The sequence below is a fragment of the Schistocerca cancellata genome, chromosome 1 (genome assembly GCF_023864275.1).
Source record: "Schistocerca cancellata isolate TAMUIC-IGC-003103 chromosome 1, iqSchCanc2.1, whole genome shotgun sequence".
In the NCBI taxonomy this organism is placed as follows: Eukaryota; Metazoa; Arthropoda; class Insecta; order Orthoptera; family Acrididae; genus Schistocerca; species Schistocerca cancellata.
Window position 1 is genome coordinate 561,858,829 of NC_064626.1, and position 23,780 is coordinate 561,882,608.

The window sequence follows — 23,780 nt, forward strand, 5'->3', positions numbered from 1 at the left end:
CAGTTGCATTCCAGCCCGAGATGCTGGAGTTGGCAGTCATATGTTCATGAGGTGTTGCTGATGAAGACTGTGGCTGAAAGCTTTGTGTGTCTTTTTAACTGTGCCTGTCTGCAACTTAAGATGTCTTCCTTATGATAAATAGTTATCTGTCTTTTCCTACATTGTAGAATTTGCATTTAAATTGTTATTGCTGCCACAAACAGAATTTTAATATACAACAACAAACAATGTTAGCATTTTAAGCAATGATTAAATGATGTATATTTTATTTTGATTATGCAATCTGACTGGAAATTAACATATAAAGCTATTAACATAATAACAAAACTGTACTTAAAATATGTGAGTGACCAACTTAAATGCTCACATTAGATAGATAGATAGATAGAGAGAGAGAGAGAGAGAGAGAGAGATAATGCAGTTGACCACAGTGGTACGACAATGGACTTGCATTCAGAAAGATGGCAGTTCAGACCCCCAACCAGTCACCTAGGTTAAGGTTTTCTACCATTTTCTTAAATCACTAGAGATTTCCAAATGGTTCCTTTGAAAGGGCGTGGCTGACTCCTTTTCCCTCATTCCCCAATCTCAACTTGGATCCATGTCCATTGACCTTATCAACTGGATGTTAAATGCTAATCTTCCTGTTTTTTTCCCTTTTCCTTCTATGTTGCTTAATCTAGGTAGACTTACACAAATTATTGCACATTGAGACTGACTTTGAGTAAGTGATGGGCTATGCAAATTGTACAGGTATTGTTTCAATTTGCTGAGCACTTCTGAGCAGAGGCAGCATTTCATTCAACATATCATGCAATTCTTCTTCACTTTCACTGAGAACAGAGATGTAGATAGAGAATTTCATCATTGGTATGCTTTCACACTGAATTTTAACCCCACCTTTGCATCCTTGTCTTACACACTTTTGATGCACCTCTTTCTTCTTCACCTTCCTTTCTTTTGTTCCTTCTTGGTTCTTATGTATTCTATGGTACCTAACTTTTCCTATACTTTACTCTAACTTTTCTCAGCATTTCATACATCTTGTATCATTTTACATTGCCAGATGCCTTTTCTAGGTCAACAAATACTATGAATGTATCTCGATTCACCTTAAGTCTTGTTTCCATTATCAAGTGAAACATCAGAACTGTCTCTCTGTTGTCTTTACCTTTCCAAACCAATTATAACCTCAAACAGATTGTCAGTTTCCTTTTCTATATTATTCTAGTCATCAACTTGTCCAGTAGTTCTCACATTTACCTGCCCATGGTATTTTCAGGATTGCATAGATAACATTTCTCTGAAAGTCTGATGGCAAGTTTCCAATCTCAAAGATTCTCCACACCAATCTGAACAGTTGTATGGTTGGCACTTCCCCCAATGATTCTGGAAATTCTGAAGGAATGTTATCTATCTCTTTTGCTTTATTTAATCACAAGTCTTAAAAAACTGTGTTAAACTCAGACTCAGTCACTCAACCGACTGGGGCTTCCACATGCCTTCTTCCATTATGTCATCACACAAGTCCTCCAACTCATAGAGGCCTTCAGTGTATCCTTTTCCATCTACCATATTTACTCGAATCTAAGCCGCACTTTTTTTCCGGTTTTCATAATCCAAAAAACCGCCTGCGGCTTAGAATCGAGTGCAAAGCAAGCGGAAGTTATGAAAAATGTTGGTACGTGCCGCCACAACTAACTTCTGCCGTCGAATATATGTAGCGCTATGCAGGCAATTTTGTAGGCACAAAGATAAATACTGGCGCCGAAACCTCTGCGTCAGTAAATAATTTTTTAAAAAAAAGTGGAAGACGAGGTTTTTTTCTCCGCCGCGAGTTTCGACCACTGCATTTTCATACATTATCCAACGAAGTAAATACAAATTCCGTATTGTTCATCTTCGAATGTAGCACAATTTCAGTGTACTACGAAAATCTGACCGGCAAGACTGTTTGGTATGTTTGTCAATATGGCCAACTCTACATTCTGAATTTTTTCCTATCTGTGAGAAGAGATGGTTGCTAATAGGAACCTGATGAAATTTGAATCACATACAGTATTCTCTTCACCATAAGAATAATACGAATATAAACATTTTGCCATGTATTCTTTCGTGTTTGCTGCTATATCATTTAAATCCTGTCTGCCTAATAAACCACGAAACTAGAGTGAGGCAACAGCAAACGCGGAAGAATATACGTATCGTCTCATGTTTATATTCGTAATATTCTTATGCCTAATAGTGATACAGCCAGAAATGAAGCACGGCAAGTGACTTAGATTTTTAAATCTAAGATGACTCTAATTTCTGTGCAGAATTTGATGTAATAAAGAAGCGGCCGCAAAGATTTTCAAACGGAGAAAAATTTTCGCCTAACTCTCGTTCAGAACATGTTCTATCATACGCAGTCTATTATTTGATTCTTGTTGATCATTATCAAAGAAAGCAGCAGTGTAAGTAACAACAAATAGCAGTCTTGTCATTGTTTCGCTTATGAGACGATTCCTCTCTCTTCTTTTTATTGTACGCGGCGGTAGCGCGCACAAAAGCAAGCCATGCCGCGAGCCGCGACAGGCCGTAAACACGCACTATCAGAATGCGACAAACAATGCATGACACAGTGCAGTAATGCATTTTCAGCTTAAGAGTGACGCAAACACCTATAACAAAGGAAACGGCATTTATCAGATCAAAGCAAAATAAGCAATCGATTCAAACCAGACGAAGCACGTGAAAAAGGAAGGGTACCCGTATAAATACAGACGGAGCGCCTGATGCATAGCAATGGCTACGTGGTAAAGCTTAACTGCTAAGCTTACGACTGGAACCAAACTACTGTAGCTGTATCGTGATTCATTCGACCTAAATTGTGTCTCATATTACAATGGACCAACTTTGTTTCGATTTGGAGGTGCGGCCTAAAACTTTTCTCTCCCCTTGAATTTTGAGTCTCAAATTTCAGGTGCGGCTTAGATTCGGCAAATTTTTTTTTCCTTTATTTCGAGTCAAATTTTTCAGGTGCGGCTTAGATTCGAGTGCGGCTTAGATTCGAGTAAATACGGTATCTGCTATCTACTCTATATTTTGTTCAACATGCATTTGGTCACTGAAATGAATCAATGGTAAAGGGTGAAAATCGAGAATCAAAGACAGATCTTCCATGTAACAGAAGTGGTTGCGATAACCACCTTGGCTATCTACTCTATATTTTGTTCAACATGCATTTGGTCACTGAAATGAATCAATGGTAAAGGGTGAAAATCGAGAATCAAAGACAGATCTTCCATGTAATAGGAGTGGTTGCGATAACCGCCTCGGCCACCCATGCATGCTTCCCATCTGACCCAAATTCACAGCCTGTTGTTACACACTATTGACTTAGAGTCACCTACTCATGAACCCCTTGTTCACAGTATCTGATTCCAATACGAGATTGAGCATTGTGTGCATCTGCACTGAAAAATATGATTATTGGCCATCAACACTGTACACTGAACCATTTCTTCCCATGACTATTTCTTCGCATTTTTCCTGTAGTCACTTCCTGTTAATTTTTTTTCCTTAGTCACTTATACTGCTGAATTCCTGCCTTTCCCAGAACATTTTTGTACTTTCCCCTCTTGTCAATTGAGTTATTTATGTTTCCCAAGGTTTTTTCATAGCTACCTTTCTTGTACCTATGTTGGTATGTCCAGCTTCTGTGATTCCTCATTTTAGAGATGTCCGTTCCTCTGCAACTAAGCCGCCTACTGTGTTATTCATTATAGCATTATGCTCCAATTTGTAAAATATTAAATTTTTGTTGGTGATTCAATCTTTTTCTCATGGTTACTTCATCCTTGGGCACCACTTCCTGGGATACAAAATGGGAGCTAATTCATAATCTTTTTCCAATGGAGGTAACACCATGGCATTTTTTCAACTACAGGCCACTTACTGCAGTAGTTTCCATTGCCTTCAGCATCCTGATGCCATTGATTTTTATTGCTGATTCTCCTGCATTTTAGGGGTTGTTTCATACCCCAAAGGCAAACAGTTGCCTTGAAGTTCTAGCCACTTCTTCACCCTCTTTGATGAGGCTGTTGGCAGAATGAAGGTGCCCCTTCATACCATGTCTTCATCTGCCACTGATGATGATTTTCATTCACAATTTAGTCAGTGGCTGGGTTCACACACTGGACTCGGAACATTTTGATTACTAATCAGAGATGCTATGCTATACCATAGTTAACAACTGGTTCAAATACTATGATCCAACAGGCTTTCATTTATGGCATGTACTATCTACTGCAGGCAGGTACAAAAATGATACCAAAATTCTGGATACTGGTGATCTCCAGAGAAAGCTCTTTATTGTTCAGTAGTTGAGGAATGGTTGTTGCAGTTGTACTGAAAATAATCTTTTTTCGTTGAATATGATTGAAAAATAGTTTTGTGTGAAATAAATTTTTTATTCAGAAGTAAGAAGACAGATCTCCACAAAATTAATGACAAAAATTTATCATAAATTACATGTACTCCTTAAAGAAATGATGTTTACAGTGCAGCAATCAAATACATACTTGAATTATGTTTATAAGTACCATTAACAATACTTTTTCATAATTATTCACTGGTTTGTATCCTCATGAAACCAAACTTGGAATACCAACGTCACACTGTGACATACAGGCTTTGTTCCACAAGGCATTTGATTCTTATATGCTGTTGCTTGTTTCTAGTCTTGGCTAGATGTCCTGCTAAGTAATAACAGCAAGAAATTTATTTTCTTTAAAAATTATTATATAGATGTTAAAAAAATACCTGTTCTCATAAATTCAGCACCATAGCATTCAGTCTCATTTTATTACACTTATCATTGGTTCTATCATTTATTTATGCTGATACAAAGGCATACATGGCCAGTAATGACACTGTTTTTGATATGCAGTCTTTTACTGGTGTATGTCTCAATAGCTGCCATTAAGAAGCATTTGAAAAGATTTCAAGTTACATGACTATCAGTATGTTTAACTGAAGAATGTCACAACTACATCAACAAAAATGTAGAATTTTCTATGTTTTAATTTGTGTAAGTGTCTCATATTTATTATGAGAATTTGCTACAGGAAAACTATACCCTACAGGGTCACATTCAGCCATTTTGCAGAACAAAAAAACCAGCAACTCAATGTTATTGGCAATTCGTGGGGTTTAATGAAAATGTATTAAGCTACTTAGATACATTTGAAATGCATTCCTTGTTGCTCCCAAGTGAAAGAATGCTTAAGCAGTTACGTACTTTTGTTGATTGTTAAGCATAATTTATATAGATACACATACTTTTAGCATATTAAGAGGTTTCTAACCTAGCCACAATTTCACTTTACCATATGAAGTTGAAAATATTCTTATGCACCTGTCTTTCCTTTTAATTGGCCTGCACATAATATTAATTGCTGCTCTGCAATGTGGAATGTCTTCCTCTACCAATATACAGTAATTTAGGCACTTCTTAAGAAGTCAAACCAATAATCATATTGTATTGAAGAAGTCTTGAAATATTTCTCCCCTTTTATCAAAACTGTAAACTGAGTCTTGAAAAGTCTTATATGTGATAATACAAAAGTGGTAGTAAAAATAAAATTAAACTAGAAATGTGTAAACACAAATATCAGTGTTAACATTAATGGCTCAATGACATACAAAATTTAATTTAGTTGCTGTCAAAAATACACTGTGTTCCATTCAGCCTTGTGATCTCATATGTGTGCTTATTTGCGAAGCTCCACACTAATTTTCACTGGTTTTGGCTTCATGACTCCAGTGATCCCCTCCTCCAAAGGTGGTGGTATCTGAAAATATATTACCAGAAGCATGGGAATCAGCAGGCAAACAGGAAGGGCTCATGTTTTAATGTGGCTGTTCCAGTAACTAAAATTTAATAATTTTTACTGCCTCCCACCAATAAATAAGACATAATTTGTGAACTTTGCAAATTGTAACAATAATAAATGATGTTTAAGATTTAGTTGCTTATGAGTGAGTGATATAGCCTATTTCATACCTGAGTCTCCTCAGCTGGCACAAACTTGAAGTTCTTGATCAGTGTTGCAACTGCCAACTTAGCTACAAGGACACCATACTGAACACTGACATTAGCCGTATTGGAACCAGCCAGACCAAATGGTAGGTATGTGTATGGGTGACGCTTTTCAGCAATGGCTGGAGAAAACCTAAACATAAAAACCATCTATAAGAGCCTCCAAATGAACTGTATGTCCATAATCTAATGTGGCATATACATACATATAAATGGTATTTTTACTTAGGTTTTACAGCATGATGGAGAGAGGAAACAATTCTGAAGAATAAACAAACGTAATTAATTGGCCAATGTGTCTTGGTACAGTTCTGTATCCAGAAATTACAATCTGAAACATTGTCATTAAAAATGTATGTGGCCCAAAGGGTAATATTGACAAATCAAGTACTGAAAACATAGTTTATCATACATCTCAATATAGTCCTTGCCAGCATCAAAGGAAAGCAATTGAAACTACTGCTCAAGAAAGCCAACTGTTGATCTGGCTGTAGCAGTAACTAAGTTGTTAAAGTGATAAGGTACACACACTTCCATTTCAAAGTGGTGTGTGTTGTTACATCACAGTGCAAGCATAGAAAATGATCACAGAAATATCAACACCGGCAGCAGTGACAGTTGCTACAAACATCACTAAATTTGTTGATGACGAGAAGGAGAAAGGAATGACAATGCTGATAGAACAGGTGATGAATTGGGGAATTTTGTAGTTGAAAGTCTGTGCATAGAACAGTTGATGAACTGTGGTATGTTACAGATGAAAGTCTGTGCACGGTCAGTCTTGTCATCGTCAGTGCTGTCCCTGTCACTCCTGTCTTCGCTGCCGCTTTGGCTGGCCCTGTGGTTGATCTCTGTGCACCTCCAGGTGTCACCAGGTGCTCCTGCATGCCCACATGCACCTCTGTGAGTTCCATTGTTGCATCTCACATACACAGAGTGCCAGGGCTTTCACTTCCTCCCCTGTGTCCCCTGGCTACCACATCACATGCATTCGCACCTCCTCTCATTGCCTTTGCCTCACTTCTCGTGTGTTGTTTTTTTTTCTTTTGGCATACACTGCACCTTCCACAGGCCCCCCTGTGCTGCTCTGACCCAGTCACCATTCCCAGCCAGCCATCATTCCCAGCCAGCCACCAACAGCTTCTTCCAGGGCTTCCTCATGGGAGTTCTGTTGTAAGCCATGCCCTTGACTCTCCTGCTGCCTTTGGCCTTCCATGACAACAACCCGGCACCTCTTCTTTCACTATAGCCACCATTGCACTGCCTGCTTCCTTCCTGGTGGGACCCTCTCTTACAATGGCTGCACAATCTACAGAGGAAATAATGGAAAATAGGCAAAGCAGAGACCATGCATCCTTGGTTACTCCTGATTGTGGCTCAATGTCTGCATCCCCTGGGTTGCTGCTCCTTCTCCTGCAAATGCTCAACCTTCCGAGACAGTTACATGTTTCACCAATACATCACATGTTTGCATTTGATGCTGATAGTAAACATTCTGTTTATAGACTCAGTGACAGCATGCACCACAACCACTAGGGTTTGCTAACATCATCCATAGGCAGCACATGCAGCAACAATGGCGATGATGCTATCTTCCATCTGCGAGTCATGTGGTTATCAAGAGCCTATGAATACCCCTTCATCATGGTATACTTTAGCCATGTGCACACCACAGCAGCCAGCTGCAATCACAGCTCTGCTACAGGCCACTCGTATTGGTCACCTATGGCGTCCCATCTACAGGAGCCTCAGCTAACTCTACACCACACTGCATCATTCTGCTATGCCACCCAGAAACTATCAGCACTCTCCCTGGAATCCAGTGCTACAATGTCATTGTGCAGAAGTTATTATGTCATGACATATGTCATGACCGTGTCACAGCTGAGGTCTCTACAGACACTTCGTTTGCTACATTCATACTAGATCAAGGAGGAACATTTCTGTTACTGTTGTTTACATGTCACTTCACTTTTCTTTGTGAGGCTGCAGCAGATGTACAATGTCAAACTAACTGCTGAAAATCAATCAGGTGTTTGTGAGTGACAAACAACAGACTCTTGGTTTTGCTACATTCACACTATACTAAGGATGGTCATTTCTGTTACTGTTATCTGTGTGAACTTCACTTTTCTTTGTGAGGCTGCAATAGATGTAGATTGTCAAACTACATGTGGAGCATCAATCAGCTGCAAGCAAGTGACAGGATAAAACAAGTGTATGTGACCTTGTCAATCACCAGGATATCACATCGCATTAACATCATAATAACGATAACACTGTGACTGCACCCGATGAGCACCCTGACAATGTAACCTGAGGAGATTATGCAACATTAAATATCCTTACATTTTGTAATTCCAGTTACATAACACATTACTATGTTGCATATTTGTATTGAATATCTATCACTTGTTAGATATAATTCACAGAATGGTGATAATTGGAACTTTATCATAAGGCAGTTTAGGAATAACTGAGTCGACTTTGCTGGGTAATTGTTCTGCTAGTATTATTTTGTTTGATTTCCCATCATTTACCTTTGACATTTTCAACTATGTTGATTATATTGTCAAAATTCTGTAATCACAGCTCACTACAGTGTATCAAGGAAGAGAGTCAAGTGATGAACACTAAATGAAGAAGCAAATGGCACTCTTTCCTTTCTAAAATAACACACAAAAGTTCATTTCTGTTGTGTGCACCCATTCTCCTTCCTTTCATTTCATATTCCCAAATTTTATTTTTCCACTTCTTCAATCATTATTTTCAGAATTTTTCTTTTCTATACATCTAAATTAATTTTAAAATTTCCAGTAATTTTTCATTATCCAGTAGTTTTTCATTGTTGTTAACAATCCACTATGCTATTTTTTTTTTACTTTCATTTATTGCGTTTTGCACTTGATATATTTGATGCTTCTAAATGTTTCTTCATACATTTCTCTGTACCTTTGTTTTGACTTCCTATGTCACACTCTTTACAACAATGCAAAAGAGCCCATCTTCATGATAAAGTTTCTGATACAGATAAAGATGACTGATGCTTGAAGTCACGATTGCTTGATGTAAATAACACAGAATTACAAATAATCATCAACTTCTCTCAAATGCCCTCCCACTCTTATCTCACTCTCTCTCTCTCTGTCTCACCCCTTTGTAAGACAGATTTATGATAAGTTCTAATACTGTGCAGAGTATTTCACCTGTCTGGATTGAAAGTATGTGGCTCTGGATAGTAGTCCTCCAAGTGGTGAAGAGCATACACTGGAATAGATACTATGGTTCCCTTCTCAATCTTCAGATTCTCAAATTCAGTGTTTTCCAGGCATTCATGCTCAATCCTGCAACAATTTCCAAAATGTAATCAAACTATTCCTGTTTATTATTACTGTCAATAAAATCCATAAATAAAATCCTTGTTCCCTAAGTACCTGTATTCAGATGGATACAAACGAAGCATCTCATTCAGGAACATGTCGAGATACTGTGCATTCTGCACTGTCTCAAAGGATATCTCCGTCTGTGGAGTGAGAAAAAGTCATTAAATTGCTGCTATCTTCCACCAGTAAAAATATCTTACATCTAAAAGGGAACAAATTTTCATATACACTTGGAAAATTGTCTTGTGGCCAAATAAGTGCAGTACTCTCAGTTAAATATACAGTTTGTACTTACAGATGTCTGTAACTGCTTGTTAAGTTCAGAATGCAGTTTATCCTGAATCTCTGGTTTGGAAGCTAATGTGGCAACAGACAGTGCAATCGTAGACTTTGTTGCCTGTGCTGTATTCAGAAGAACAGCTAGTGACTGAAAAATATAGAATCTAAATAACAACATGGCATTTGCAGAGATAAATAATAAATGTATGCTTAAAATATTTAAGGAATGCTATCACTGTTGGCAGATAGTCCAGCAAAGACAATAAATACATTTTTAATTTATTTATTTTTTACTAAACTGCTACACAGGAAACGGAACACTTTGTAGCAAAGTAAGGATTTAAAGACCACTTACATCAGCATCATGATTGGGTCATCCTTCATGCACAATTTGTGACTGTACCAGCATGAATATTACAGTAAACTATGTTAGCATAACTTATTTTCTGTTTATTTGCATCCACAATCCTGCAATATTTTGTAAATGACAACATTTTGCACATGGACAGTTCAGGCTGGAAACATTTATGGTGTAGTCAACGTCTTAAAATACAATAGCTGCTATTTGATTTTAAGATGTGACAACAACATGTGTTCTTCCACTTCAGCACGTGTGCTAACATATATTCATGTATTTTATATGCTCGTGCAATGACAGGACTTACTCATGGCATTGTATTTCCTTATTTTACACATGGGCTTCGTATCTATGATAGCTGTGCACTTGTGCTGCCCTCTTATTAGCGATGGCACCACACATTGGTTTTTCTCCACACTGCTGTGTGGATCATAACATATTGCAGCTTGATAATGCCCAGAGGAGCAAAATTAGCTAATTGCTGATGATTATTAATAATAATCTATTTAAAATTAACAGAACAGCTGATGCAGGAAAATGACTTCTTATAAGGAAATAATGTGGCTCTGGACCCTTACAAAAAAAGAGAAGCATAATAAATACATGAGATAATTTTAACCTTTTTTAGGAAGTTTATGGATCTAATATCACTTGGAACTGTAAGCTTGCCTTCACAACTTTCTGGCTGTCAGAACGATTTTCATCTTATTTTGCAAATTGCATTGGAAAATCCACTATATTGATTGTTCCTTGAACATATGTTGAAATTAATGTATATACAATTCATCAACCATTTTTATTGTGATTAAAAGAAAAAATTGCTGCTGGAAAATGGTTTCACTATTGTGCATTCAGCCCACTGTGATCAACTGAGGAATAAATTTTGCCAATTGGTTTGAAAAATCCAGATGTTCATACAGATTATTTAATTCATATTCATAAGATTTCTTTAAGTTCTTGTATAAGCAAAAATTTCCTTAATTTTGCTTTCATACTTATTATACATGATGCAATTTAGAAGAAGTAATCTGTCTTTGCTTATGCTTGAAATAATCATTCTCAAAATATGTAAGAGTGGTTTTTTTTGCTCATGTATTATATCTGTCTAATAGTGTCTTCCAATTTAATTTGTACAGCATTTATGTGACATTCTCAAGCTGACTAAGTCTATGAAAACTCATGCAGCTCTTCCCTGAATATTCTTTCTTTATTCTATGTATTGAACTTGCTAATGGCCCAGACTTAGTAATAATAATGATTAACTGGCATTTTATGAAGGGTGAATCACAGTTCCACAAGATTCTTCTGATGAATATTAGTGAGCATCTACCTTCCGCTTAAACAGTTCTTATGTGGTCACAGATACTTATGAAAATTTTTCATCAGTGATAAAATGGAACATGCTATTTAAGTGTGGCATGCAGAAATACTGGCTTATTGTTTTTAATCTCCAGATGTATTATGATTTGAACTACATTATTAGTACTACAAGATATCAGACACTGCTAATGAAAGTGAAATTAAATTTTCCATCTTTCTCAATATCTTACCTGAGCTACAATCGCTTCTTCATTCACAGCAGCAGCACTTTCTACCTCTTTGCCTTCATCTTTTGTTGTCTGCTTCTGTTCAGAAACTGTTTCCAAAAGTAAATCCACCAGATCAGGAACTCTCTTCTGTAAGTTCAGTGCATGTTCCTCAATACAATTTTATATATATCTCTACAATAGAGTTCCTACTAGGAAGAAGTTTAAAAACACATAACATCAACATTTTCTTACCTCATCTGTTGACTTCTCTGCACTGATTTTTTCCTTAACAGTGTTATGGATTAAAGGAATGAGATACCTGGCAGCACTATTTCGCAGGACAAAACAGTCTTGAGAGTAAAATGCAGGAAGAACAACTGAAAAATAAATAACAGTTTTACAGTACTACCTAGGAAAGGTTAAAATGCATTTCAGTCTCCCAAAAGTGCTCAGTTGTTGTCTTAACATTAAATCTCATTCATTGATGATACTTTAATTTTCCGTTTAATTAAAAATAAATTTACTTGCATACAATATATAGGTTTTCATGACTGTGTGGCAAAGTATAACGAAATAAGATGCATTCAGGGTTGTTTAGAAGTTGTCTCCTATTAGTGATCGCATACTGCTCACAAGAGTGTGGGGCAATAGAGAGATTTACATAAAACTTGTATATTGATGTCCTATGATGTATGGTAGGTGTACTAAAACATTCTAAAATGACAGCTGTAGTGCTTCAATCAGATCAGCTAAGAAAAACTTAACTTCAGAAACTGTGATGATGTGTCATATTCAAGGAAGTATGTCAACATTTGTGTGAGCTGTGCTTCATGCCATTTTGAGACAATCAGTATGAAAATTCAACATATTCACCAGCTGTCTTATGAGCATCAAATCCATGATAATTCCATGGAAAAAACACCTGTGGATAAAATCAGGCATATCTCCGCAACCAGCTGATCTCTCTACCATGATAACCTTTTTCTGACCTGAAATTATGTGATGCTTCTTAGAATAATATGACAAGTCAGCATTTGCTGAAACATCTTCAAGGAAATCACAGGATATATATTTTACAACATGTAGACAAAGAAAAATAATGTTATGGCAATGATAAATTACTATCCACCAACCAATATTGGTTGTTTGGTGAAGGGTGGTACATATATTTATCTGATATGCTCCTATAACTGCACTTTTCAGAAGACTACTCTTTAAAATGTAAGAGATAATGTGAAGTCATGAACAAATATTGTAGGCAAGATATTTAATCCTATCATATGTACTGTGTTCTTCAAAAAGTATTACCTGATTACAAAACGTTACGCTTCCTTTAGAAAAAATACTGCATTAATTCAAGCAAATCACAGCTATTCTACTTATACACTTTCTTCAATATTTTTCAAGCAATTATGCCTCAAGAAGTGAGATCGTGCAAGATGTAATGAAACAAACCTCAAAGGACACATCTGACTAAGGGTTCTATTACTGGTTGATGATCAATATGAACTTCCCAGTATGTTGATGTCAAATTGAACAAACAAAGGATGTTAATGGAATTATTAATGTAAGTACTTATTTATGTAGTTATGCCTTGTGTAAACATGTTTCATCTAATGATGGGACATACATGACAATCAGAAGTGGCTGCACTGACTGGGGCCATAAATGGCTGGTTTCTGAGGCCTCTAATTAACTTTCAATTTCTCAGTGCTAGGCATGAGAATTATGGCATCCTGAATCAACATGCTGATCATTCCATTAACATTTTTATGAGAAAATTACTAATGGATCAAAATGGTAGAAGGCTGTATAGAGATCAGAAATCAGAGTGTGATATTAATAAGACCAACCTATGCAGTTTTTAAAAAATTAGTAAATTAACAGATTACACTCCTCAATAAACAAACTAACCTACAAACAGAAGGTTACTCAATAATATTAATCATATTCTGCTTGCACAATCAAAACAAAAGTAACAATGCTGTTCATGCCCTTACAATGACAAGTAGGATTATTTGTATTGTCTACACTCTGAGCGAAACCTATAAAACAGAGATAGAGAGGCAGTGCTCCAACACAGATACTACTGATATTTTAAATCTTGAATTCACATTTGTAGAAAAAAGGTTGTAAATTCTAATTTTTAAAATATTTTCAAACTCATTCATGTTGCATCTCCACATTTCTTTCTTACTGACTTTGCTTTTGGTATATGACTTTACACACACATAGATCAGTGAAACTGCTAATCTGTTCTTAGTTTAATGCTTTGACCAGCATTAAATGTTTGCATAGTTATTTCCTACATTAAGACAAACATCATGTGAGCTTAATGCTACTTTCATGGCTGCGGCATCTTGCTTTGGCTAACTGTTTTGCCATTATGTTGCGTACACACTACCAATCTCCCATTTTGAGCCAATTAGGTAATGTACTTTTTGTACAGGTACATTGTTATACGCTATTTCATAATATATACTGTATCTGTTGAGTGTAGCTGTTAATCGTTATTTTTATGCCTATGTTGACATGAGAATGTATTAGTACAATTATCCTTTTTTCATATTTAAACTTTTGATACTTCAAAAAGACAAACATAGCGAATTTTCACTTGTTATTTACAAAGAGGTGATTGAGGCTGCAAGAAAACACTTAACAATGGCTACATTAGCTGAAACTAGACATGTGATGAACAATAAGTTTCAGTGAATAATATAGGCTCAGTGGAAAAATGTCTGTTTCATTCAGATGATAGATATTTTATCAGTCCATATTTCAAATTCATCAGATTTCTCATTACTAAGACACCTTTGTGTATATGCACACTATCAAAATGATCAAATGGAAGCCCTTTTTTCTTTTATATCCCGAGCCACTTCTATATTCTGAGCCATGTCTATAACACATAATTTTTCCATTTAGTTGGTCTAAAAGATCTGCACAGTGTCACTAACAACTGTTTTACCCTTTGACAGATTATCAGTAAAAAGATTCCCTTTTGCATCCCAGAAAGAACTGGCCATAACTGAACTGACAGATTAATGTCACTATTTTTGTTATGTGCAGCCATCAACTTCACCAGTAAACTTGATGGCTATTTCATTTATGGTATTAACTAGTAGACTCAGGTCTCAGCAACAGAACAGATCAGTAAAAAAATTAATTAGGTACTTCTGAAAATAGTTAAAACATTTATTTTCTCATATGATATTGGTCTACGGTCTACAAAAATTGCAACAATCTTGTGGAAGTATTTCTCTTGGTTAATTCTTTATGTAAAATTAGCCATATTTCCTTTCTTGATATGACTCTGTCACCAGATATTTTGTCCACCTCTAATTACCAATTGTCTAGTGCTGTCTTGTTCACTTTCTCAATGGTATTATCTGTGTTGTACTTTTAGGCATTTTCATATGGATCCTCTTCAAAAGAAGTATGACTGTATTTATAGTTAATTCACCAATTACTTAATGGTTGAAATTAAGAAGCATCTTCCTTAAATCATCTGCTACATTATGACAGAAAACAGACCACCAAAAATACAGAACTTCTTGATATTTTAAATACTTCTGTTCAGTTATCTGAATTCAGCACACACAATATGATTATATTACGAAGTTGTATGAACAAAATCAGCCCACAGTCTACTTCAGTTCCATTATTTCACAGCATTACAATGTGAAACTTCAACGAAAGCATTTACATCCTTGTGTATTTCTAAAAAGTTGCAAGACTTTTGTAAAACTAAGTTAACAGAAATACTAAACTGTAATTGGAAGCTTGGTAACAGAGAGCTTGCAGAAAATCACAAACAATGGAACATAATGCAAAGGCAGTCGGAAAAACTTACATGGAAAAGATGCAACTGGATAAGTGGGATTGTCAATTTTAAGAACTTGTTCTAGAGTTCCAGAAAGTGCATTTTGGTCCACCCTGGGCTCGTCTGCCTGTGAATCCTTGTCCAGAAGAGTCAGAGCCAATGAATGAGCAAGGAAGTTACGAACAGCACTAGAAAAAAGTAATGTAGTTATTAGTACCCATACTCAATTTCATACCACTGTGCAATCCATACTCAATTTCATACCACTGTGCAATTACAGTATTCAAGTCTTAATGTGTTATTATTCACACATTATCACTATATGCTCCTTAAGTATTACATCATGTCAATGTCCATTACATGTCACTAAATGCATTAGTAATATTACTATAACAAGACAGTTGTTTAATAGGAGGATCCTCCTTCAAGTTAAAAATTCATATATATATATATAAAATAGAAAGAAACATACCACATGGGAAAAATATATTAAAAACAAAGATTCCATGACTTACCAAACGGGAAAGCGCTGGTAGATAGGCACAGTAAAAAACACACAAACACACACACACAAAATTTCAAGCTTTCGCAACCCCTGGTTGCTTTGTCAGGAAAGAGGGAAGGAGAGGGAAAGACGAAAGGATGTGGGTTTTAAGGGAGAGGGTAAGGAGTCATTCCAATCCCGGGAGCGGAAAGACTTACCTTAGGGGGAAAAAAGGACAGGTATACACTCGCACACTTACACATATCCATCCGCATATACACAGACACAAGCAGACATTTGTATAGGCAAAGAGTTTGGGCAGAGATGTCAGTCGAGGCGGAAGTACAGAGGCAAAGATGTTGTTGAAAGACAGGTGAGGTATGAGCGGCGGCAAATTGAAATTAGAAACTAGTGGAGATTGAGGCCTGGCGGATAGTGAGAAGAGAGGATATGCTGAAGGGCAAGTTCCCATCTCCGGAGTTCTGACAGGTTGGTGTTAGTGGGAAGTATCCAGATAACCCGGACGGTGTAACACTGTGCCAAGATGTGCTGGCCGTGCACCAAGGCATGTTTAGCCACAGGGTGATCCTCATTACCAACAAACACTGTCTGCCTGTGTCCATTCATGCGAATGGACAGTTTGTTGCTGGTCATTCCCACATAGAAGGCTTCACAGTGTAGGCAGGTCAGTTGGTAAATCACGTGGGTGCTTTCACACGTGGCTCGGTCTTTGATCGTGTACGCCTTCTGAGTTACAGGGCTGGAGTAGGTGGTGGTGGGAGGGTGCATGGGACAAGGGTAACCAAGAAGGCTTCCTCTAAGCGACCTATGAATAGATCAGACTCTGAATGTGGCTCTCCAGCAGGGATACAACTTCCTCAAATCCTGCACTGAAATGAGGTCCATCCTTCATGAAATCCTCCCCACTCCACCAAGAGTGTCTTTCCGCCATCCACCTAACTTTCGTAACCTCTTACAAGGGTAGGAGCCAGAGGGTAGGGAAGGTGGTTTGGGGATTTCATAGGGATGAACTAAGAGGTTACGAAGGTTAGGTGGACGGCGGAAAGACACTCTTGGTGGAGTGGGGAGGATTTCATGAAGGATGGATCTCATTTCAGGGCAGGATTTGAGGAAGTCGTATCCCTGTTGGAGAGCCACATTCAGAGTCTGATCCAGTCCCGGAAAGTATCCTGTCACAAGTGGGGCACTTTTGGGGTTCTTCTGTGGGAGGTTCCGGGTGTGAGGAGATGAGGAAGTGGCTCTGGTTATTTGCTTCTGTACCAGGTCGGGAGGGTAGTTGCGGGATGCGAAAGCTGTTTTCAGGTTGTTGGTGTAATGGTTCAAGGATTCCGGACTGGAGCAGATTCGTTTGCCACGAAGACCTAGGCTGTAGGGAAGGGACCGTTTGATGTGGAATGGGTGGCACCTGTAATAATGGAGGTACTGTTGCTTGTTGGTGGGTTTGATGTGGACGGACGTGTGAAGCTGGCCATTGGACAGGTGGAGGTCAACGTCAAGGAAAGTGGCATGGGATTTAGAGTAAGACCAGGTGAATCTGATGGAACCAAAGGAGTTGAAGTTGGAGAGGAAATTCTGGAGTTCTTCTTCACTGTGAGTCCAGATCATGAAAATGTCATCAATAAATCTGTACCAAACTTTGGGTTGGCATGCCTGGGTAACCAAGAAGGCTTCCTCTAAGCGACCCATGAATAGATCAGACTCTAAATGTGGCTCTCCAGCAGGGATACAACTTCCTCAAATCCTGCACTGAAATGAGGTCCATCCTTCATGAAATCCTCCCCACTCCACCAAGAGTGTCTTTCCGCCGTCCACCTAACTTTCGTAACCTCTTAGTTCATCCTTATGAAATCCCCAAACCACCTTCCCTACCCTCTGGCTCCTACCCTTGTAACCGCCCCCGGTGTAAAACCTGTCCCATGCACCCTCCCACCACCACCTACTCCAGTCCTGAAACCCGGAAGGCGTACACGATCAAAGGCAGAGCCACGTGTGAAAGCACCCACGTGATTTACCAACTGACCTGCCTACACTGTGAAGCCTTCTATGTGGGAATGACCAGCAACAAACTGTCCATTCGCATGAATGGACACAGGCAGACAGTGTTTGTTGGTAATGAGGATCACCCTGTGGCTAAACCATGCCTTGGTGCACGGCCAGCACATCTTGGCACAGTGTTACACCGTCCGGGTTATCTGGATACTTCCCACTAACACCAACCTGTCAGAACTCCGGAGATGGGAACTTGCCCTTCAGCATATGCTCTCTTCTCGCTATCTGCCAGGCCTCAATCTCCGCTAATTTCTAATTTCAATTTGCCGCCGCTCATACCTCACCTGTCTTTCAACAACATCTTTGCCTCTGTACTTCCACCTCGACTGACATCTCTGCCCAAACTCTTTGCCTTTATAAATGTCTGCTTGTGTCTGTGTAATTGCGGATGGATATGTGTGTGTGTGTGTGTGCGCGAGTGTGTGTGCGCCTTTCCCTCTCCTTCCCTCTTTCCTGATGAGGCAACCGTTAGTTGCGAAAGCTTGAATTTTGTGTGTATGTTTGTGTTTGTTTGTGTGTCTGTCGACCTGCCAGCACTTTCATTTGGTAAGTCACATCAGTGTGTATATATATATATATATATATATATATATATATATATACAAAAATGATGAGACTTACCAAACAAAAGTGCTGGCAGGTCGAGAGACACACAAACATACACACAAAATTCAAGCTTTCGCAACAAACGGTTGCTTCGTCAGGAAAGAGGAAGGAGAGGGAAAGACGAAAGGATGTGGGTTTCAAGGGAGAGGGTAAGGAGTCATTCCAATCCCGGGAGCGGAAAGACCTTAGGGGGCAAAAAGGACAGGTGTCTGTGTATATGCAGATGGATATGTGTGTGTGTGCGAGTGTATACCTGTCCTTTTTTCCCCCTAAGGTAAGTCTTTCCGTTCCCGGTATTGGAATGACTCCTTACCCTCTCCCTTAAAACCCAAATCCTTTCGTCTTTCCCTCTCCTTCCCTCTTTCCTGATGAGGCAACCATTGGTTGCGAAAGCTTGAATTTTGTGTGTATGTTTGTGTTCGTCTGTGTGTCTGTCGACCTGCCAGCACTTTCATTTGGTAAGTCACATCATCTTTGTTTTTAGGTATATTTTTCCTACGTGGAATGTTTCCTTCTATTATAACCATATATATATATATATATATATATATATATATATATATATATATATATATATATAAAGCAGAGGGAAACATTCCACGTGGGAAAAATATGTCTAAAAACAAAGATGATGTGACTTACCAAACGAAAGCGCTGGCATGTTGATAGATACACAAAGAAACACAAACATACACACAAAATTCGAGCAAAATTCGTTGAGAAAGCTTGAATTTTGTGTGTATGTTTGTGTTTGTTTGTGTGTCTATCGACATGCCAGCGTTTTCGTTTGGTAAGTCACTTCATCTTTGTATATATATTACTGCACAAGAAGCAAGTGGGAAAAAAAATATCAAAAAGGAGGACAAAAAAGTCTGATAATATAAAAAGGTAAGCAGCTGTTAAAAACAGACTACTGGATCACAGATGACAAAACTCAAATGTAAAAATAATCTAGCTTTCAGAACTATCAGTTCCTTTGCCACAGTAAAAACATAATGAAGAGAATGATACAAGGAAGTAACACACAAAAGTGAAGGTAGGAACAAAGGAAATGTAAGCTGAATACATAAATGAATGATACATATGTATGTTTGTACGAATGTGAAATCATGCAAGGACAGAAAATAAGATTTTGATTACAAAGTTACAAAATGAGATGAAAAAACCAACAGATGAAACCTGATACGGGAACAGGCAAAGGAATCTAATGTAAGATCTCCCAAGTGAAGTCAGCTCAGTACTGAGACCCAAACACACTGTGAAGGACCATTTTCTATTTTTCCATCATTTTGGAAGTACTGACGCTGGAGGGATTAGCTGAGAATGATATGAAATTCCATATGAAATTTCTGCACATCCTCTTTTATAGCATTTATAAAATGTGTTAAAAAATTCTTATCCAGTCTACAGTGTCAACTGGTATACATTATAAGCCCACAAAATGAATTTACAATTATTTTAATCAAGTTATAACAATTGCAGTTCTCAGATTAATTTCAAGAATAAAATATTGGTTGGTACATTTATAGTGATAATGCTTACCACAAAGAAGCAACACAAAATATAATACTCACTATGTAATGTCAATGCTTGGTTCTGAAGCTTCAATGGATTTCTTAAGATTTTGTGTGAGAAACTCAAGAGACTTCAAAATCCTTGGAGTGAGCTGAAAAAAATTAAAAGGTCAAAATTTTAAACTAGATTATTATGTATATGCTAGACAGACAATGATGAAACCGGCAGCAAAATTTCGAAGTCTAATGCTCACAAAATGTGGTGGATCAGGCAATGTACTATACATACACAATATTAAATGAAAGACTTTTAATATTTTTAAGAGAGTAAAACGTGTCTATAAACACAACTTCACTCTAATGCACAAGGTTCCAGCAAGATACAGCTATGTTCATCCATATTGTGGATGTATGTTCTCCATGAACTGTGTCACTTCAAGTTTTTACACTGCAATTTCTTTGCATTTCAACTCATGTTACAAGCTACATCTCAAGTCCATAGAAATGCTGAATTATGATTTGTATGCATAAAATTTGATAAATACAAATTTATGGGCACTGTGATAAGTAAACATCTTTAAGCTTCATCTATAAAGAGATTGGCAATAAGATAGTCTTATTAAAAGCCTCGTAACCATAATAATTCCTTCTGTGCTACAACAAATCTACTCCAAATTATTCATCTCACATCTACTGTATGAGATTCTGATTTGATGTGAGTCATCTGCAGTCTACATGGAGAGGGTGCATAGGCTGCACACGAGAACAGTCAGAATAAATAGTAATACAGGTAGATAACAATATGTAATTTCATTAAATATAATTTGCTACCTTTGTACTCTCTATGTATCTTTAAGCCAATATGTTCACAATAAGATAATACAAATATAAGAAATAGAGAGTAAATAATAAAAGGTAAAAGATGCCATAATGAATAGACACAATTATTTCTATGCAGAGACCCAAAATGATGTCATAATATACAGCAAAACAGAAGATGTTATGTTTCACATTCCATTTGCTGCCAAAAGATATTAACATGTTTCCAAATAGTATTAGGCAACAAAACTTCAAAATTTTTAAGAACAAATTAAAATAGTTGGTAATTAAAAGATGTTTAAACACAAAGATTTCTGAATGACATTATCTATGGTACTATGTTTTGTATGTATCTACTTTCACTACATAATTTGTTGTAAGTATTTGTATAAAGATACCTGAATTAAAATATCATATTTGCAATATGATTTTATTGATGTGAATCTACAAAAAAATGAAGGCCAAAACATAAGTTCACAATGAATCCCAAAATTATTGACTTACCTTCCTAAGTTTCTCACGGCTCAGGGCCACAACAACATCAGGTGATCCTTTTACTTCCCCTGCCAAAATAGAAAGGCTCTTCTGCACTAGAGGATTCTTGACAGATGCAGCCTGTAGATAGTAAACAGAACAGATGAATAAGCATATGTTTTTCATACTGGTGGTAAGAAAAACAATGACTCAGCACAAAGAACTACTTCTATTTATCAGATCAACTGCTAGAATTGCAACAATACTATTCATGTGCAAAACTGAAATGATGGAACTAGGTTTAATTGGTTGTCTACTGTGTCTTAAATACTTTTAAAACACACACACACACACACACACACACACACACACACACACACACACACACACACACCACCACCACCACCAACAACAACAACAACAACAACCATCTCAAAGAATTAGGGAATAAATAAATAATAAATAAAAAAATAAGGAAAACACAAATATTGCTCTTTCCAAATAAATTCTAGTCTATTTGTAACTTATTTCTTCTGTAGTACACTCAGCTGTAATTTTTCCTTTGTGTTTGCATTTACATACTAATATGGCCGGCCGGAGTGGCCGAGCGGTTCTAGGCGCTACAGTCTGGAACCACGCGATCGCTACGATCGCAGGTTCGAATCCTGCCTCGGGCATGGATGTGTGTGCTGTCCTTAGGTTAGTTAGGTTTAAGTAGTTCTAAGTTCTAGGGGACTGATGACCTCAGTAGTTAAGTCCCATAGTGCTCAGAGCCATTTTTTACATACTAATAAATATGGTATACTATTTCCTTTCTTCATTTACACCTTTCAGAGGCCAGTCTTTCTCTATCTGTATAGGTACTCCATACTCTGTCCTTTTTTATTACCCTTAAGATTGTTTTCACTTGCTTGGACATACCAAATAACTCGAGTATCATGGATGGAATGTCTTTGATTGATGCAGAAGTAACTCTGAGTGTGCCACAGTGAAGTGTATTAAGACCTTCTCACATTATATATTTCACGTAATAAAGACCCATAGTATGCTATGAGGACAATATCAGTGAGTCACATTTGGAAATGGTGAACTCGTAGAAACAGCTGGGTGTAACAGGTTGTAATTCTATGAAATGGAGCAATCACGGAGTGTCAGTTGTAGGCAAAGCAGGTCACAGACTTCAGTTCATTAGTATGAGGAGCAAAGGCAACACAATTTTTTTTTCTCAGTGAATTTCGGTTGAAAAAATGCAGACTAAGTTATGGGACGTTTTAGAATATTTCCGTTTCAGCCCCTAAAGTGTCATGAAGTTCCAATATGTATCAGAGCTATACGTAGCCTTAAAATGGCGTCTATAATGGAGGTGCATTCCAAGCAGGGGGCTGTCACTAAGTTTCTTTAGGTGGAAAATGAGAGCATCACAGATATTAATAGGCTCTTGCAGATTTTCTGCGGAGACCTGGCAGTGAACAAAAGCACAGCGAGTCATTGTGCGAGGTGTCCGTCAACATCGCAATAAGGTCGCGTAAACCTGTCCGAATTGCGGCGTGCTGGTCGGCCACACATAGCTGTGACTCCTGCATTGTTGGAATGTGTGTACACACTCATTCGAGGTGCCAACGGATCACAATCAAGAATATCACTGCTCAACTGAAAGTCTCTGTCGGTAGTGCTAACTCACTCACCCACTAGTTGGGATACTCAGAGGTTGTGGCTGCTGGGTTCCTCACGACCTAAAAGAAGACCATGAAGCACAACAATGAACCAGCTGTGCAGAACTGCATGCGCGTTACGATGCTGTTAGTCACAACTTTTTCAAAGATCGCACAAATGAGGAAACATGGATTTATCACTTCGACCTGGAAACAAAATGGCTATCTATGGAATAAGACCACACCACCTCTTCTCTGAAGAGAAAGTTCAAAGCTGCACTCTCAGTCAGTAGAGTCATGGCGATGGTCTTCTGGTAATATGAAGGTGGGGATCTGCTGATGTCCTCCCTCGTGAGGTAACGTTCAACTGTGAAGTGTATTGTGCTACCCTAAGGAAATCGAGGAAGGGGCTTCCATGTGTTCATCGCCACAAAAATTGAAACGAACTTCTCCTTATCCATGACAACACAAGACCTCAAATAAGTCTGCACACCCGAGAAAACTTCACAAAACTTCATTGGACCGTTATTCCTCATCTATCCCACAACCCGGATCACGCACCTACTGATTTCCTCTGTTTGCGCCAATAAAGGATTCACTCGACGGGAAGCAGTACGTGGATGATGGGGAGGTTATTGGTGTCGCAAGACTCGCAAGACGTTGGCTCTGACGTCAACCAGTCGAGTGGTACCACGCGTGCGTAC

The 23,780-nt window shown here is 37.8% G+C and overlaps 1 protein-coding gene across 1 annotated transcript in view; it reads right to left on the reverse strand.

Annotated features, from left to right (window-relative positions):
* Positions 1-4,433: 4,433 nt before the first annotated feature.
* The window catches only part of LOC126181183 (cytochrome P450 3A8-like), a 292,903-nt gene continuing 273,556 nt past the window's right edge, over positions 4,434-23,780 (reverse strand). Inside the window, exons 5-14 of the mRNA XM_049924751.1 lie at positions 21,455-21,565; positions 20,192-20,283; positions 15,488-15,645; positions 11,887-12,011; positions 11,656-11,781; positions 9,764-9,895; positions 9,520-9,608; positions 9,292-9,429; positions 6,050-6,218; positions 4,434-5,837 (exon numbers count right to left, since the gene is read on the reverse strand). Coding sequence (XP_049780708.1) covers positions 5,757-5,837; positions 6,050-6,218; positions 9,292-9,429; positions 9,520-9,608; positions 9,764-9,895; positions 11,656-11,781; positions 11,887-12,011; positions 15,488-15,645; positions 20,192-20,283; positions 21,455-21,565 — 1,221 coding nt within the window. The 3' untranslated portion in view covers positions 4,434-5,756. The remainder of the gene's footprint in view (positions 5,838-6,049; positions 6,219-9,291; positions 9,430-9,519; positions 9,609-9,763; positions 9,896-11,655; positions 11,782-11,886; positions 12,012-15,487; positions 15,646-20,191; positions 20,284-21,454; positions 21,566-23,780) is intronic.